This window comes from Polypterus senegalus, chromosome 6 (assembly GCF_016835505.1).
Source record: "Polypterus senegalus isolate Bchr_013 chromosome 6, ASM1683550v1, whole genome shotgun sequence".
Lineage (NCBI taxonomy): Eukaryota > Metazoa > Chordata > Cladistia > Polypteriformes > Polypteridae > Polypterus > Polypterus senegalus.
The window spans coordinates 183,921,722-183,938,312 of record NC_053159.1 but is presented as its reverse complement, the minus strand read 5'-3'; the positions used below and the strand labels follow the sequence as shown (position 1 = coordinate 183,938,312).

The 16,591-nt window shown below is 39.7% G+C and overlaps 1 protein-coding gene across 1 annotated transcript in view; it reads right to left on the bottom strand.

The window, feature by feature from the left end:
• Window positions 1-16,133, bottom strand: part of agps (alkylglycerone phosphate synthase) — a 261,105-nt gene extending 244,972 nt beyond the window's left edge. The window contains exon 1 of the mRNA XM_039757713.1: window positions 15,835-16,133. Coding sequence (XP_039613647.1) covers window positions 15,835-16,022 — 188 coding nt within the window. The 5' untranslated portion in view covers window positions 16,023-16,133. The remainder of the gene's footprint in view (window positions 1-15,834) is intronic.
• Between the last annotated feature and the right edge of the window lie 458 nt (window positions 16,134-16,591).

Below are 16,591 nucleotides of genomic sequence, written 5' to 3'. Positions count from 1 at the left end.
ACTGAACTTAGAACTGTCTGTGGTTGAGTTGGGGCAAGGAGACGACCCTGGTGGTCACAATGTGAAACCATCACACGTCATTTTTTTCTTTTCATTCATACTTTTACTGGTGAAAACCTCACACTTAAACACATCAGCTATACAGGTAGAAAAGTTTTGGTAATTATCAGCCATCTTTGCTATCCACTTAACAATATCAGTGTCAGTTGAGCACTATAATGCCCAGCAAACAACAAAAATACAATACATCTTTCCAGAAGCTCACATAGGTTGCCACCTAGTGCATAGCAATCTCTTTAAAGCCCAATCTACCACAATCTCTATTTGTATGTTTTTTTGTTGCTTTTTTTTCCTCTCCAGAATTTTGCCTGTCAAGCTACGGACTTGAATGAAATCTCTTAGCACGCTGTTACTTCTCCTAGGTGGAAGTGGGGACACCTCGTGGTATAATAAGCCCATTTTATAACCAATTGGAATCAACGATTGTATTTAGCCTAAACACACTTTTGTGACACTTTACATTTACAGTAAAATTTAGAAACGACTATCAGAGGAGACAGTAAAGACAGACTCAGATTCAAAACAGAACATGTCATGAAATACTGCAATGTGATCTACAGTCAGAGATACGGTATCATGCAAGTTGTGGTAGTGACGTGGTAAATAGCACACTTGCCTTTGAACCAAAAAATCCTGGTTCAATTCCGGTTCACTCTATTTAATCTTTTCAGGCTTTGGCCAGAAATTTTTTCTGTGATGGCACCAAGCCACTGCAGGTGAAGCCATATTTTAACTAGAGGTATTTATTTCAGTTTGAGGTTCATTGCAGCAGAAGGAAAAACCAAAAATTTTGTATACAGAGAAGCTTTCCAGTACTACCAATTGCTATGCACTAAATGCAACAAGACTGACGGAAGTACATGATGGTAATAAATAATAATGACTTTATTTTATCTTTACCCTATCTGTCACCCAGTCAATGCTAGGTAACTTAGCTAGTATGTCGTTTAATTCTAATCGGTGTAACTGGCCAACACATATCTTTCAGAAGGCCTGCCTTGTTTCCATTTTTTCATTTTCTTAGTTTTAACTTTTTTCTCTCTTAAGAAACCTAAAGCAAACAGTTGCCTCATCATCTTCATTGATGATTATTCAAGTTAAAGTTCAAGTCAAAAACAAATAAAAAACATCAACTACAGGTCTGCTATTGCAGTTAAATCAATATAATAATGTTAATGACCAGCTGCTGGGTAGCCTTATGACCTTAGGGTAAAAACATGTCCATGAACGTGGTGCTGTGAATGCTAACGGTTCTGTTACATTTGCTGGAACAGAAGTGGGGGAAAAGTGGCCGTGGTTTTTAACTAATTAATAATTTAATTAATAAAGTTGTTTATTACAGACCTGAATAGAAGGGATAATATAGCAGTCTGACATTATCATTCTTTGCACTGCTTTACGGCGCTGGACTGTTCAGCCAAGCAATCAGTAAAAATGGAGTCCACCAAAAACCTACAGAAGCTGCTGAACACAGAAAAAGACATCTTGGCTATCTTGTCAGGTCTCAGGAAGAAAAGGTGATGGTGGGGTTACCCAACAATAGATGTGTAATGCCCACACAGATGTGTTATTACGTCATCAATTTAAGCTTGCTGATCCTTTTCATAACCTAACAACCAACAAAGATTAGAGTACGGTCTGCCTCAGCTTTACAAAGTCTGTGACAAGCTCCTAAAGCTGACATACAGTAGTTACTCAACCTGGAATTCTCAAGAATGTCCTCAACGTACTTCTGCAATGCATCACCTTTCTTTTCTTCCAAACCTTATATTCCAGCCGGTCCAACTGCATTAACTACTGCAACTGATTTCCCAACAACTAAGTTAAGCCTTCTTCTTCCCATTGTCACCTACTTGTCTGTGATGGCAAACCTTTCTGCCCATTTTCACTACAACCATCTCCATCACTACGTAAGCACAACTCAGTGCACCAGTGATTGATTAGCAGCACACTTCTCTCCATTATACAGAAGACATAAAACCATAATACACAACAAAAAGAAAGGAACAAAGTACCAGCACAACACAAAATATCATCCATGTTTACTATGGTGCTATTTTAAGGCTGTATACCTTTAGCCCAAGAAATTACTAGTGCTATATTTCAGTGCAGATCTTACTATCATTGCACCACAGAATAAAATAAAACATTTGACTTGATTTCAGCATATTGATTTGCACAAAAAGTGTACAGTTATGTCTATAATTATTATTGTATATTTACAGTATATTTAAATACACTAAGACAGGGGTGTCAAACTCCAGTCCTGGAGGGCCGTAGTGGCTGCAGGTTTTCATTCTAACCCTTTTCTTAATTAGTGACCTGTGTTTGCTGCTAGTTAAACTTCTTTTAAATTCATTTTATTTGACTTGCTCTTGAAGACTCGGACCCCTCAATTGTTTCTTTTTCCTTAATTAGCAGCCACACAATAATGAGATATAAAATGAGCCAAAACAGGACCAGCAAACTGTGACCATCATACAATATCTGAAAATAAAGAAAGGTGAACGTCTCAGGAATGCTGATCTGCTCTTAAAAAAGAGAAAATCCACAATTTCTGAAATGTCTGCTACTGCACAATGAGAGCAGAAACAAGCCATGGGATTAAAGAACGGGTTTAATTAACGACAAGAATCGACACCTCATTAAGCAGCTGGTTGGAGTTTGAGGCCCTGACTTAGTTAGTCTTCTGTTGGCTCACTCACTTCACATTTCACTTCTGTTTGGGTGCCATTTAAGGAAAGAAATGAAGCAATTCAGAGAAACAATGAAGGAATTCAGGGAAACATTTCTTAAAAACCAAGTCAATTAAAATTAATTCAAAAGAAGTTAATTAGCAGCAAAAACAGATCACTAATTAAGAAAAGGGTTAGAATGAAAACCTGCAGCCACTGTGGCCCTCCAAAACTGGAGTTGGGCACCCCTGCACTAAGATATTCTTTCATGCCTTCTTAAAGTTCTCTTAGTGGGAAAAGACACTAGATGTCACTGTGCTCAAAAGATAACCAAATAGTCCAAGTCAACAAAAATCAGACCACTAGTCATTTTAACCTATCAGCATTCAGAGGCAACTTTTCAGTATTGACTTTCTGAGTCTGAGAACAAACTGCAATTAAAACGTAATGTGAAATGTTCTAAACAAACAAGAGGCTTTGCAGCCAATGCATAAGTGCACAATGAACAAATTAGGTTTTACTTTTGAAGCTACTTCAAATGAATATGGGAAACCAAATTTTAATTTTTAAACTAACTTTGCACCTTGTTTAATGCCTGCTCTTCTATATGAAAACTTCTATCAGTTCTACATTTCACACATTCTTTTGTTTTCGGGAATAGCTTATTCTCATGATGGGGGTGATGTGTATTTTACATTTCATTCAATTTCAGATCCACTTAATCTCGGAGTCATAGGAGCGACAGCCTGTCTTGGCATTACACAACAGACTCTAAGTACATGTGGGACAATCTGGAGTCAACACTTCAAAATCATCCTACTGGTATACCCCACTAATCTGAAGAAAAAAAAAATCAAAAATACCTTGCAAGTAAAATTTCTTTCCTTGTTGTTTTTAAATATGCTACTTGAAAGATATTTTATTTATGAACATACATGACCACAGATGGGGCCAAGTCAGTCGCAACAGAAGCTGGTAGCCTAATAAGATGCGATACATAATGGTAATATAAAATAAAGTAACAAGGCTGAACTTACACATGTGCACTTGACATTATTACTACAGTTAATATTGAAGACCTCAATAGTGTTTTTTCCTCATACACTGCAAGTCACAGACGATGATGGGTTCTTGATGTTTCCTTAACTGTCTTGAGCGTACCTAGAACATCACAACTGCATCTCTCAAACTGGCACACAGTGGTGTCTCTAGACTTCAAACTGTGATATACAGTACACACTCAAACCTGCAGCTAAATTTAAGGTTATGGTCCTCTCTCATAAAAGTGTAGCTTGTTCTCTTCAGGTATGAGGTGAACAGTGTGGCTAACTGGAGAAGATGAAGTATCTTAGGGTTCTGTATACAAGTGAGGGAAGAGATAACTGCAGGATTCACTAACACAAACTATGCAGCAGAGGCAGCAGTTCTGCTTTTACTGTACCAGACTGTGGAAAGGAAATGGAAGATAAGTTCTGAATTGAATTTTTCAAATTTACCAATACACCTCCATCCTCAGTTATGGTCACAACCTCTAGGTAATGACAAAAACAAAGAGATGCCAAACACAAGTAGATCAAATCAGGTTCTTCTGTAGGACCCATGTTAGGATGAGGAGCTCAACAATGCAGAAATTCTTGGAATAGAACTGCCATTTCTCCAGTTCAAGAAAGGTTGTTTGGGCATGGACTTGGAATTCCCTTTTGATGCATCCCATGAAAGGTTTACATTATATGAATCACTAGGTGAAGACACACGGAGCAGAACTAGGACATGCTGGAGAGATTACATGTTTCATATGGCCTTGAGGTGACAGGATTGCTGAGGACAGGATGGTTTGATCAGCCATACTGTCCAGGGTTGCTTCAATGACTCTAATCGGTATAATGAGAGCAAAGATGGTGAGATTTTGTGAGCTGTAATGCCAACAAATAATGTTATTAGTACAGCAAATCAATTAGCTCTTTATAGCATTTTAACAGGCATTTTTGTGGAAAAACACAGACAGACAAACAGACACTTTATTAATCCCAAGGGGAAATTCACATATTCACAAATACAAATTACTTGATATTCAAGCAATAGATTTAAAAAAGGTGTGACTGGTTCAACCCATGTGTGATAAGTGATTTAATGGGCCCATGTCCCAAAAATGGTAAGCTTCACTTTATTTCATAATCTCCATTGTATGGTGATACCTTTTTATTTAACAAACCAGCCATCAACTTTTCATTTTCTTTGTCTTTTTTTCACCCCTTTCCACCCATATCTCTTACCTTTAAATCTTGTCAGCAAATCTGCATTTTAGGACACACCTAATGAATTGTCAACTGCAAATGCTTATTTGCTATTATAAAAGTGTAACCAATTTCACTACAGCATGCCTATTTGCAACCATGTAAAGCAGATAAAAAAATTCTGAGAGGATTATCGAGGGCTATCTAAGGCCTGTGATGTCCTTAGAATCTGGGGCTGCACGCACATGACACTGAATGTATCAACAAGTGTCTACCTAGCGCAAAGAGGAGTGGGTAAACTGCTGAACTCCGTTTGTGATGGGCACCAGAACTCAAAATTGTTCTCCATGTGGGTCAAAAGCGCGCACTGATAAAGTTCTTGTCCTTTGTACACACCACCCATTGCTGCAATTGTTTGAATAGTTTAGTGTGGTCCTCGGATCGGCCTTGCCATGGTCTCTTGTGGCCTGGGGCAGAGCACCAAGACGACAATCACATTTGACTGTCTAGAAGAAATAAAAGTCACAACAGTATTTCAATAGGTGAACTTGCAAAAGGATCATTACTGAGCCTTCAGGAAATAAGAACGGAGGACCGGCACATCTACCCGATCTTATCTTTCCAGCTGGTCCTGACCCAGCTCGCAAGACTGGCACATTATGATGCTCACTTGATTTTGGGTACATAAAACTGTGTGTTTATGATAATGGGAAGCAAAAGTATATCAGGTTCTGTTGCACAATGTTCACAATACCATCTTTTCCCATAGAATCAATGCTTCAATATCCACAGTTTACACTTCCACTGAAACTTTAAGGAATGTAACACTGACAGATTATAAGAATTGACTTAATGTATGTTTCTCTCTCTGTATTTTATATACAGTTAGGTCCATAAAAATTTGGACAGGGACAACTTTTTTCTAACTTTTGTTCTGTACATTGGCACAATGAATTTTAAATGAAACAACTCAGATGCAGTTGGAATGCAGACTTTCAGCTTTAATTCAGTTGTTTGAACAAAAAGATCACATAAAATTGTGAGGCGACTAAAGCATTTTTTTAACACAATCCCTTCATTTCAGGGATTCAAAAGTAATTGGACAATTGACTCAAAGGCTATTTCATGGGCAGGTGTGTTCAAGTCCATCATTATGTCATTATTAATTAATCAGACAAAAGGCCTGGACTTGATCTCAGGTGTGGTGCTTGCATGGGGAACATGACAACATACGGTCAAAGGAGCTCGCCATGCAGGTGAAAGTAGCCATCCTTAAGCTGCGAAAAGAGAAAAAACTCATCCGTGAAATTGCTACAATATTACGAGTGGCAAAGGCAAGCACTGGTGAACTCAGCAACGCAAAAAGAGCTGGATGTCCATGGAAGACAACAGTGGTGGATGATCGCAGAATGATTTCCATGGTGAAGAGAAACCCGTTCACAACAGCCAACCAAGTGAACAACTCTCTCCAGGGCTTGGTCGGTGTATCGATATCCAAGTCTACCATAAAGAGAAGACTGCATGAAAGTAAATACAGAAGGTGCACTGCAAGGTGCCAGCCACTCATAAGCCTCAAGAATAGAAAGGCTAGATTGGACTTTGCTAAAGAACATCTAAAAAAGCCAGCACAGTTCTGGAAAAACATTCTTTGGACAGATGAAACCAAGATCAACCTCTACCAGAATGATGAAGGCAAGAAAAAAGGATGGAGAAGGCGTGGAACAGCTCATTATCCAAAGCATAGCACATCATCTGTAAAACACGGTGGAGTCAGGCAGTGTGATGGCTGCCAGTGGCACTGGGACACTTGTGTTTATTGATGATGTGACACAGGACAGAAGCAGCCTAATGAATTCTGAGGTGTTCAGAGATGTACTGTCTGCTCAAATCCAGCTAAATGACGTCAAATTGATTGGGCAGTGTTTCATGATACAGATGGACAATGACCCAAAACATACAGCCAAAGCAACCCAGAAGTTTAGTAAAGCAAAGAAGTGGAAAATTATTGAATGGCCAAGTCAGTCACCTGATCTTAACCCAACTGAGCAGGCATTTCACTTGTTGAAGACTAAACTTCAGACAGAAAGGCCCACAAACAAACAGCAACTGAAAGCCGCTGCAGTAAAGGCCTGGCAGAGCATTAAAAAGGAGGAAACCCAGCATCTGGTGATGTCCATGAGTTCAAGACTTCAGGCTGGCATTGCCAGCAAAGGGTTTTCAACAAAGTATTAGAAATGAACATTTTATTTCCAGTTATTTAATTTGTCCAATTACTTTTGAGCCCCTGAAATAAAGGGATTGTATTAAAAAAATGCTTTAGTTGCCTCACATTTTTATGTGATCTTTTTGTTCAACACACTGAATTAAAGCTGAAAGTCTGCACTGCAACTGCTACTGAGTTGTTTCATTTAAAATTCATTGTGGTAATGTAGAGAACCAAATATTTATGGACCTAACTGTATATGTATGTGTGTGTGTGTATATATATTATATATATATATACACACACATACACACACATACATACATACTACTTGTGTAAGCCCAGGCTCCTAGAAACTATTGCTATCATGAGAAAAAATGATGAAATGCAGAGGTGGCAGTTTCGTTTTGCGGACGTGCTCGCCCCCTTTGTCTATCAGCAGCTAATGAATTGTTTCTCACTCCTCGAAGGTTTCGTTTTGCACATATGCTCGCCTCACTTGTGTATCAGCGGCTAAGCAAGTTTGTCTTTCATTGGAGATTTCACTCTCTTTCAGCTTCATGCTGTAGCCCCGTACTTCTTTCTTCTTCTGATTCATTAACTTGGGACCGCCTTGCTGACACTTTGAGGTTCATGCTGTAGCCACACACTTCCGGGCTAGACAGACAGACCGTCACGTGTCGATAGATACATATAAATATATAGATATAGATATATATATATAGGGGTGGCGCAGTGGTAGCGCTGCTGCCTCGTACTTAGGAGACCTGGGTTCGTTTCCCGGGTCCTCCCTGCGTGGGATTCCTCCAGGTGCTCCAGTTTTCTCCCACAGTCCAAAGACATGTAGGTTAGGTGCATTGGCGATCCTAAATTGTCCCTAGCGTGTGAGTACGGTGGGCTGGCGCCCTGCCTGGGGTTTGTTTCCTGCCTTGCTGGGATTGCCTCCAGCAGACCCCCATGACCCTGTAGTTAGGATATAGCGAGTTGGATAATGGATGGATAAATTATATATATATATATATATATATATATATATATATATATATATATATATATATATATATATACACACACACATACATATATATGTACATACATATTATATATATATATATATGTACATACATATTATATATATATATATATATATATATATATACATAATCTCAACTAAAGGATTATTAGGACCACCATACTAATACGGTGTTTGACCCCCTTTCGCCTTCAGAACTGAATTAATTCTACGTGGCATTGATTCAACAAGGTGCTGAAAGCATTCTTTAGAAATGGTGGCCCATATTGATAGGGTAGCATCTTGCAGTTGATGGAGATTTGTGGGATGCACATCCAGGGCACGAAGCTCCCGTTCCACCACATCCCAAAGATGCTCTATTGGGTTGAGATCTGGTGACTGTGGGGCCATTTTAGTACAGTGAACTCATTGTCATGTTCAAGAAACCAATTTGAAATGATTCGAGCTTTGTGACATGGTGCATTATCCTGCTGGAAGTAGCCATCAGAGGATGGGTACATGGTGGTCATGAAGGGATGGACATGGTGAGAAACAATGCTCAGGTAGCCCGTGGCATTTAAACGATGCCCAATTGGCACTAAGGCGCCTAAAGTGTGCCATGAAAACATCCCCCACACCATTACACCACCACCACCAGCCTGCACAGTGGTAACAAGGCATGATGGATCCATGTTCTCATTCTGTTTACGCCAAATTCTGACTCTACCATTTGAATGTCTCAACAGAAATCGAGACTCATCAGACCAGGCAACATTTTTCCAGTCTTCAACTGTCCAATTTTGGTGAGCTCGTGCAAATTGTAGCCTCTTTTTCCTATTTGTACTGGAGATGAGTGGTACCCGGTGGGGTCTTCTGCTGTTGTAGCCCATCCGCCTCAAGGTTGTGCGTGTTGTGGCTTCACAAATGCTTTGCTGGACCTCGGTTGTAACAAGTGGTTATTTCAGTCAAAGTTGCTCTTCTATCAGCTTGAATCAGTCGGCCCATTCTCCTCTGACCTCTAGCATCAACAAGGCATTTTCGCCCACAGGACTGCCGTATACTGGATGTTTTTCCCTTTTCACACCATTCTTTGTAAACCCTAGAAATGGTTGTGCGTGAAAAATCCAGTAACTGAGCAGATTGTGAAATACTCAGACGGCCAGTCTGGCACCAACAACCATGCCACGCTCAAAATTGCTTAAATCACCTTTCTTTCCCATTCTGACATTCAGTTTGGAGTTCAGGAGATTGTCTTGACCAGGACCACACCCCTAAATGCATTGAAGCAACTGCCATGTGATTGGTTGATTAGATAATTGCATTAATGAGAAATTGAACAGGTGTTCCTAATAATCCTTTAGGTGAGTATATATATATATATATATATATATATATATATATATATATATATATAGTGCTACTCTAAACACTATTTGCTGCTATTATGCCATGCACTGATGCAAGAGTCAGAAAGACAGCAAGATGTATAAATTACTCACTCAGCTTCTGGTACCACATTCTTCTAGAGATAACAGTAATTTTACCTCTCTATCAACCCTCAGTATCAAGTCTTTTGTTCAGTTTCTTTTACTCTCTCACAGTCTTTCGATAGTTAATGTACATACCGTAGATTCCGGAATACAAGCCGACTCGGTATATTAGCCGACCCCCTTCTCTACCTACTAAATTACATGTATTTGCCGATTACTGGTATTTAAGCCGACCCTCTTCTCCAAGCAAAATTTTCTAAATTTCCTTAAAAGTGTCTCTTCGGGTATATTTATAATGTTAATCGGCGAGAATTTGAGACTGCCGGCATTTTTGATAGAAACCAGGAAGTGATTGCGGAGAAGTTTGTTAAAATTAAACCTTTGTGTTGAAACTATATACACAAATACAGTACATCGGCGGGATTTCCGGAGACTTGTTATAAATTTGATTAACTTAAATACGCAATACAGTGGACCCTTGACTTACGAACTTAATTCGTTCGCAAAGGCTAACCCATAATGCGTTCCGAACCTCCCACTGCAACACTTACTTAACCTTTTCATAATAAAAAAGGGTTGTATAATGTGCATAATTTACCAAAACACCAATAATTTTTCTAATGTACTAACCAAAAAGTTATAAAAAGTGCCTAGCCTACTTCGATTAAGCTAGGAGCATGGTGGCGCGCATGGTCACAGCGGCTCAGGGCTCTCATTTTCAGTGCACTTTTTTGTTGTTTTTGTACTTTTTTTTTTTCCTTGTTTGTGCACAATCGGTTCGGCGAACATCCGCTACACCCGTCAGAACCTTATAGACATCGGTGTCCAGAGCCAGACATCTGTTTCGAGTGTTTTTCATCACAAGCACAACATCCCAGACAACATAGCGAGACCAGCGGGCTCTCCGTGGATTGTTGTCGGGTCTAGGAGACGACATAGACAGAGGAGGGAAAGAAAGCAGAAGCGGGGCCGCAGATCCGGCGTTATGCTAAAGCTAAAAAACAACCATACAAGCCCTATACAGAACTTTTTTCTGCACTGAAGGAGCTGCTTTTAATCTCATTGTAGATGTGTATAGTGACAATAAATGGCATTCTATTCTAGAAACAATTTCATACTGTACTCACCATTTAATTTGACATGTTTGGGCTGCAGGAAGGGAGGAGGAGGAGATATTTCCACACAATGTCCATCTTCGTTTCGATTGTGATCGCTTTCTGTACCTTCTCTTCCTTCCTTCCTGGAATAGCCTGCCAATAGGAATTCGCCAGGCTGATACAGTAGAGCACTTTAAAACACTGCTGAAAACACATTACTTTAACATGGCCTTTTTATAACTTCATTTTAATCTTAATTTAACTTAATCCTGATACTCTATATGTTCAATTTCCTCAAAATAACTATTCATGGTGGCTCTAAAATCGATACTGACCCCTACTCTCTTTTCTGTTTCTTTTTCCGGTTTCTTTGTGGTGGTGGCCTGCGCCACCTCCACCTACTCAAAGCTTCATGATGCTCAAACAATGATGGACGGATTAAAAGGAAGAAGTCTGCGTGACCACCATCATCATCATCATCATCATCAAGCCCTTCCATGAGAATCCTAAATCCAAAGAGGACTGTTTCATTTATGTTAGGTTAGAATGCCCAGAGGGGACTGGGCGGTCTCATGGTCTGGAATCCCTACAGATTTTATTTTTTCTCCAGCCGTCTGGAGTTTTTTTGTTTTTTCTGTCCCCCATGGCCATTGAACCTTACTCTTATTCGATGTTAATTAATGTTGATTTATTTTGTTTTATAATTGTGTCTTTCATTTTTCTATTCTTTAATATGTAAAGCACTTTGAGCTACTGTTTGTATGAAAATGTGCTATATAAATAAATGTTGTTGTTGTTCCTTAGCAATTATGTGTCTTGCTTGCATGGTCTTAATGAATTATGTATATAGGTAAATCACTGCAATGACCGAAATTACATCCACAAACACATGTATCTGGGCTCCGAATGACGCTACTAACGCTCTCAGTTGTTTGATTACAATCGCACAAGTAGATACACGTGACCGCATCTTTTTCGTAACGCAAGATGTTGGTCGTAAATCAAAACAAAAAATTTTAACTTTCCGATAATTTATTATAAATTTTACACTTTTTTGAATAAATTCTTTATTTAATTTAAAGTACTAGCATGAAAAGTTACTTCTTCATCTGAAAGATGGCTCTGTGGTTTCGTCATTATTTACTTCCGTATTCATCAGCAAAACCGGCATTGCGCTGGAAATCTTGAATCTGAAACGATACTCGTTGTATAAACCGACCCCCAAACTCCAAGCCAAAAATCTAGGATGAAATTCTCGGCTTACATAACGGGACTACGGTATGTGTCTATTACATGAGGAGAAATGAGACACTGCAACCCTAAACATTTAAAGTGCACAAACTGGAGGAAATTGGGGTTGGGCTTTAAGGAAGAAACCCTGTGGGTGGAGCCCTTCCAGCTTGTAATTTCACACCCATCCACTACAAAACTTTTTACTGAGTTGTACCCAGGCATGTGTTCTTGTTCGAGAATCACATCTGGAACCACAAGACTAGCTCTGGGGTTATGACTACTCACTCTGAAGCCAAAGACTTAAAGTAATAAGTCTAAAATCCGATTTAAGCAGCTTCAGATAGAACAGAGAAACAATGAGGAGAAGTTTGTGCTGGTGGTGCAAAGGGTGACAGATTTTGCTTACAACTCCAAACTGCAGTAAATAACTATGGAGACAATATGGCCCTACCTGGGACAGCTTGGTTACATGACAAAAGCAGTGAGTGAAACAGCTGAGTAAAGAAAACATTTGAGTGCTACGAGCTGGATTTAAACCCTGATTTTGTGGTTGCTTACCATGACACCACCAATACAACCTGCATGGCATAGACAGTTCATTAAAGGAAAAGTTCAATTTAATGGGCTAGAATCAAACTGTGATTTTGTAGTAGCTTATTTGCGATGGCTTATCAAGACACCACAATTACAACCTGCATGACACAAACATTTGACCAAAAACACAAGTTAATTGTAATGGGCTAGAATCAAACCCTGATCTTGTGGTTGCTTCTATCTATCTGTGACATCGCCATTACAACCTGCATGTTACTAAAGGTTGATTAAGAAAAAGTTAAAAGTAATGGGTTTGAATTGTACCCTAATTTTGAGGCTGCTAACCACGACACTACTGTTACAAACCTGCATGGCACAAACAGTTGATTAAGTGAAAGTTAAAAGTAATGGGTTTAAATTGTACCCTGATTTTGAGGCTGCTAACCACGACACTACTGTTACAAACCTGCATGGCACAAATATTTGACTAAATTAAAAAAAGTTAATTGTAATGGGCTACAATCAAATGCTGATTTTGTAGTTGCTTACCAGGAATATCTATCCATCTATCTATCTACATCACCATTACAATCTGCATAGCAGAAGTGGTGGATTAAATGTAAATGCTTACTTATCAATAGCTCCTGATGACCCTGATTCTATTGATTCATTAACAGACTAGTATCTCAGAATGGATGAATAGTAATTTTCTCAAGTTAAATAAAGAGAAAACTGAACTTTTAGTGATCAGCAATAATGGATACAATGAGGCTATTAGAAATAAACTGGATACATTAGGATTAAAAGTCAAGACGGAGGTAAAAAGCTTAGGGGTGATTGTTGACTGTAATCTGAATTTTAAATCAGATCACTAGGACAGCATTTTTTCACTTAAGAAACATAAGTAAAGTTAGACCTCTTATATCACTGAAAGATGCTGAGAAATTAGTTCACGCGTTTGTTTTCAGTCGACTAGATTACTGTAATGCACTCCTCTCAGGACTACCCAAAAAAGATATAAATCGTTTGTTCTAGTGCAGAATGCAGCTGCTAGAATCCTAACTAGGAAAAGAAAATCCGAACACATTTCTCCAGTTTTAATGTCACTACATTGGTTACCTGTGTCATTCAGAATTGACTTTAAAATTCTGCTTATGGTTTATAAAGCCTTAAATAATCTCGCCCCATCTTATATATCGGAATGTCTGACACCTTATATTCCAAATCGTAACCTCAGATCCTCAAATGAGTGTCTCCTTAGAATTCCAAGAACAAACCTTAAAAGAAGTGGTGAGGCGGCCTTCTGCTGCTATGCACCTAAAATCTGGAATAGCCTGCCAATAGGAATTCACCAGGCTGATACAGTAGAGCACTTTAAAACACTGCTGACAACACATTACTTTAACATGGCCTTTTTATAACTTCATTTTAATCGTAATTTAACTTAATCCTGATACTCTATATGTTCAATCTCCTCAAAATAACTATTCATGGTGGCTCTAAAATCGGTACTGACCCCTACTCTCTTTTCTGTTTCTTTTTCCGGTTTCTTTGTGGTGGTGGCCTGCGCCACCTCCACCTACTCAAAGCTTCATGATGCTCAAACAATGATGGACGGATTAAAAGGCAGAAGTCTACGTGACCATCATCATCATCAAGCCCTTCCGTGAGAATCCTAAATCCAAAGAGGACTGTTTCATTAATATTAGGTAGAATGCCCAGAGGGGACTGGGCGGTCTCATGGTCTGGAATCCCTAAAGATTTTATTTTTTTCTCCAGCCGTCTGAGTTTTTTGTTTTTCTGTCCCCCCTGGCCATTGAACCTTACTCTTATTCGATGTTAATGTTGATTTATTTTGTTTTATAATTGTGTCTTTCAATTTACTATTCTTTAATATGTAAAGCACTTTGAGCTACTGTTTGTATGAAAATGTGCTATAGAAATAAATGTTGTTGTTGTTGTTAAAAGAAAAGGTCAACTTAATGGGATAGAATCAAACTCTCATTTTGAGGTGGCTTATCAAGGCACAACAATTACAACCTGCAAGGCACAAACATTTGATTAAAAACAAAAGAAAGTTAACTGTAATGGGCTAGAATCAAACCCTGATTTTGTGGTTGCACACCATGAATAAATTTAGGACATCACCATTACAACCTGCATGGCACAAGCAGTTGATTTAAGAAAAAGTTAAATGTAATGGGTTTGAGTCAAACCCTAATGATGTTTCAGTTTCTAACCATGTCATCACCATGAGAAACTGCATGGCACTGTTTGGTCAGTATCTGTCGCCACTCTAACCTAGGGCTAGTGTTTTTAGGGGGTTAAAGGGGACAAGGGTTAAAAGTCCCCTGACTTGTGTTAAGAAATATATGTATACTAAATTTAAAGTCTGTGGCTTGCAAATCAAAGAAGTGCATATGGAACACATAAACCTGATACAGAGTCTTTGGAAAAGTTTGAAGGCTAAACGTTACGTCACAAGCTGGCTTTATCTACGAATTGTTCCACCGAGCGCTACCACTTCCAATGAAGTTTGAGTCAAATTTCTAAATGGAAAACTCGTATTTCCCGTCTGTCCAGCAGTACGTAAATGAAGCAAGTCTATGGGCACATCCCAGGGTATAAAAACCACCGCAGGACACGCCGCCACTCTTCCCCATCTGGTGCCAACGTGAAGATGCCAAATCAGTTGTTAAATCCACACGGCCAGTCCGTGACTTTAAGGGCTGTGACACTGATACGCTAACCACTTCGCTCACCTCTCGAAAATATTACAAAATGCACCTGCACCCCACAAGCAGAGAACGGCAATACAAGTACATTTCAGGCCTGGCGTTAACAATAACTGAATCAATTCCATACACGGAGTTCCCAGATTTACGTAACAACTTGCAAAGTAAAGCTCCACTAGATTGCTATACTAAAAGCCTCGCGCGCTGTCACTCGAACTGATGGCGGGAGGCAACCATGTGGATAAGAAACTACTACCTTAATGACGTCGGCAAACTCTGGAGTGCACATTTAACGGCCTGCAAACGATACTCGTGCCCAGCACAGGCTGTCACTGGCGGCTGGGTGGCATGTGTGTTTGTGCCCGCGCGACGGAGAGAGGAGTTGGGAGACGCCTAAGAAGCGTGCCTGGCTGGGCACTCCAGGAGTCAACAGACAGTAAACCCATACATACCCTAGGTGCCAACCTGTCCTGCCAGTTTTGAGAAATCACGCCCGCGGATTTAGAAAGGGGTGTGGAACGACCAATGTGTCAAATCTCTCCTGCTCCACGCAGCACTCACCTTCTCCTCGGGATAGTCCCGCTCTGGCCCGCGTTCGCTGCAGCAGTTGACGACGTCGACGACGCCTCTCCCTTGCACTCGTTTGCCGAGACCCGACCGGGGCTTTGCAGATGGCCTGCGATGATCCGCAGCCTGTACTGTGCAGTTTGCGGCCGTTCACCCTTGCTGCTGCTCATGTCAGACGCCATGCTGCTTCCGTGTTGTGGAACTGAGAGAAGCGGGGAAAGTCAGAGGTCGGCAACGACGAGTTAGGAGAGAGGGCTTTGGAACAACAACTCCCGGCGTGCTTTGCGCCAATTACGTTGGTTGCCATGGCGCAACGCTCACGCCTTCTTTCCTTCCCTCTCCCTGACTCTGAATGATTCTTGGAAGTCTGCCGCTATTACTCAGGTAACTTAAATTCACGGCGGTTACGGTGAAGCTTAAAGGAACAAAGGAGTCAAAAATGAACAAAATAGACATAAAAATGACATTTGAAATCCAACCAAGAGAGGAACCCTGCTGAAATATAATAATCAGGAAGCAGACAAATGCTTTTTCACAAAACTGTACAACCTGGATACAAACAATATCCACATAAAACACCAAATAAAGATTATCACAGGAACTACAAAGTTTTGAGTTAATAGGAGAGAAAATAAACAGAATAAGAATACAAGGTAACAAAATATTACATGAATATCCTGAACAGAAAACATAATTTGTGATCCAAACGCAAATCATCCTGAGCACCTGGACAGGGAGAAATGGTCAGAAA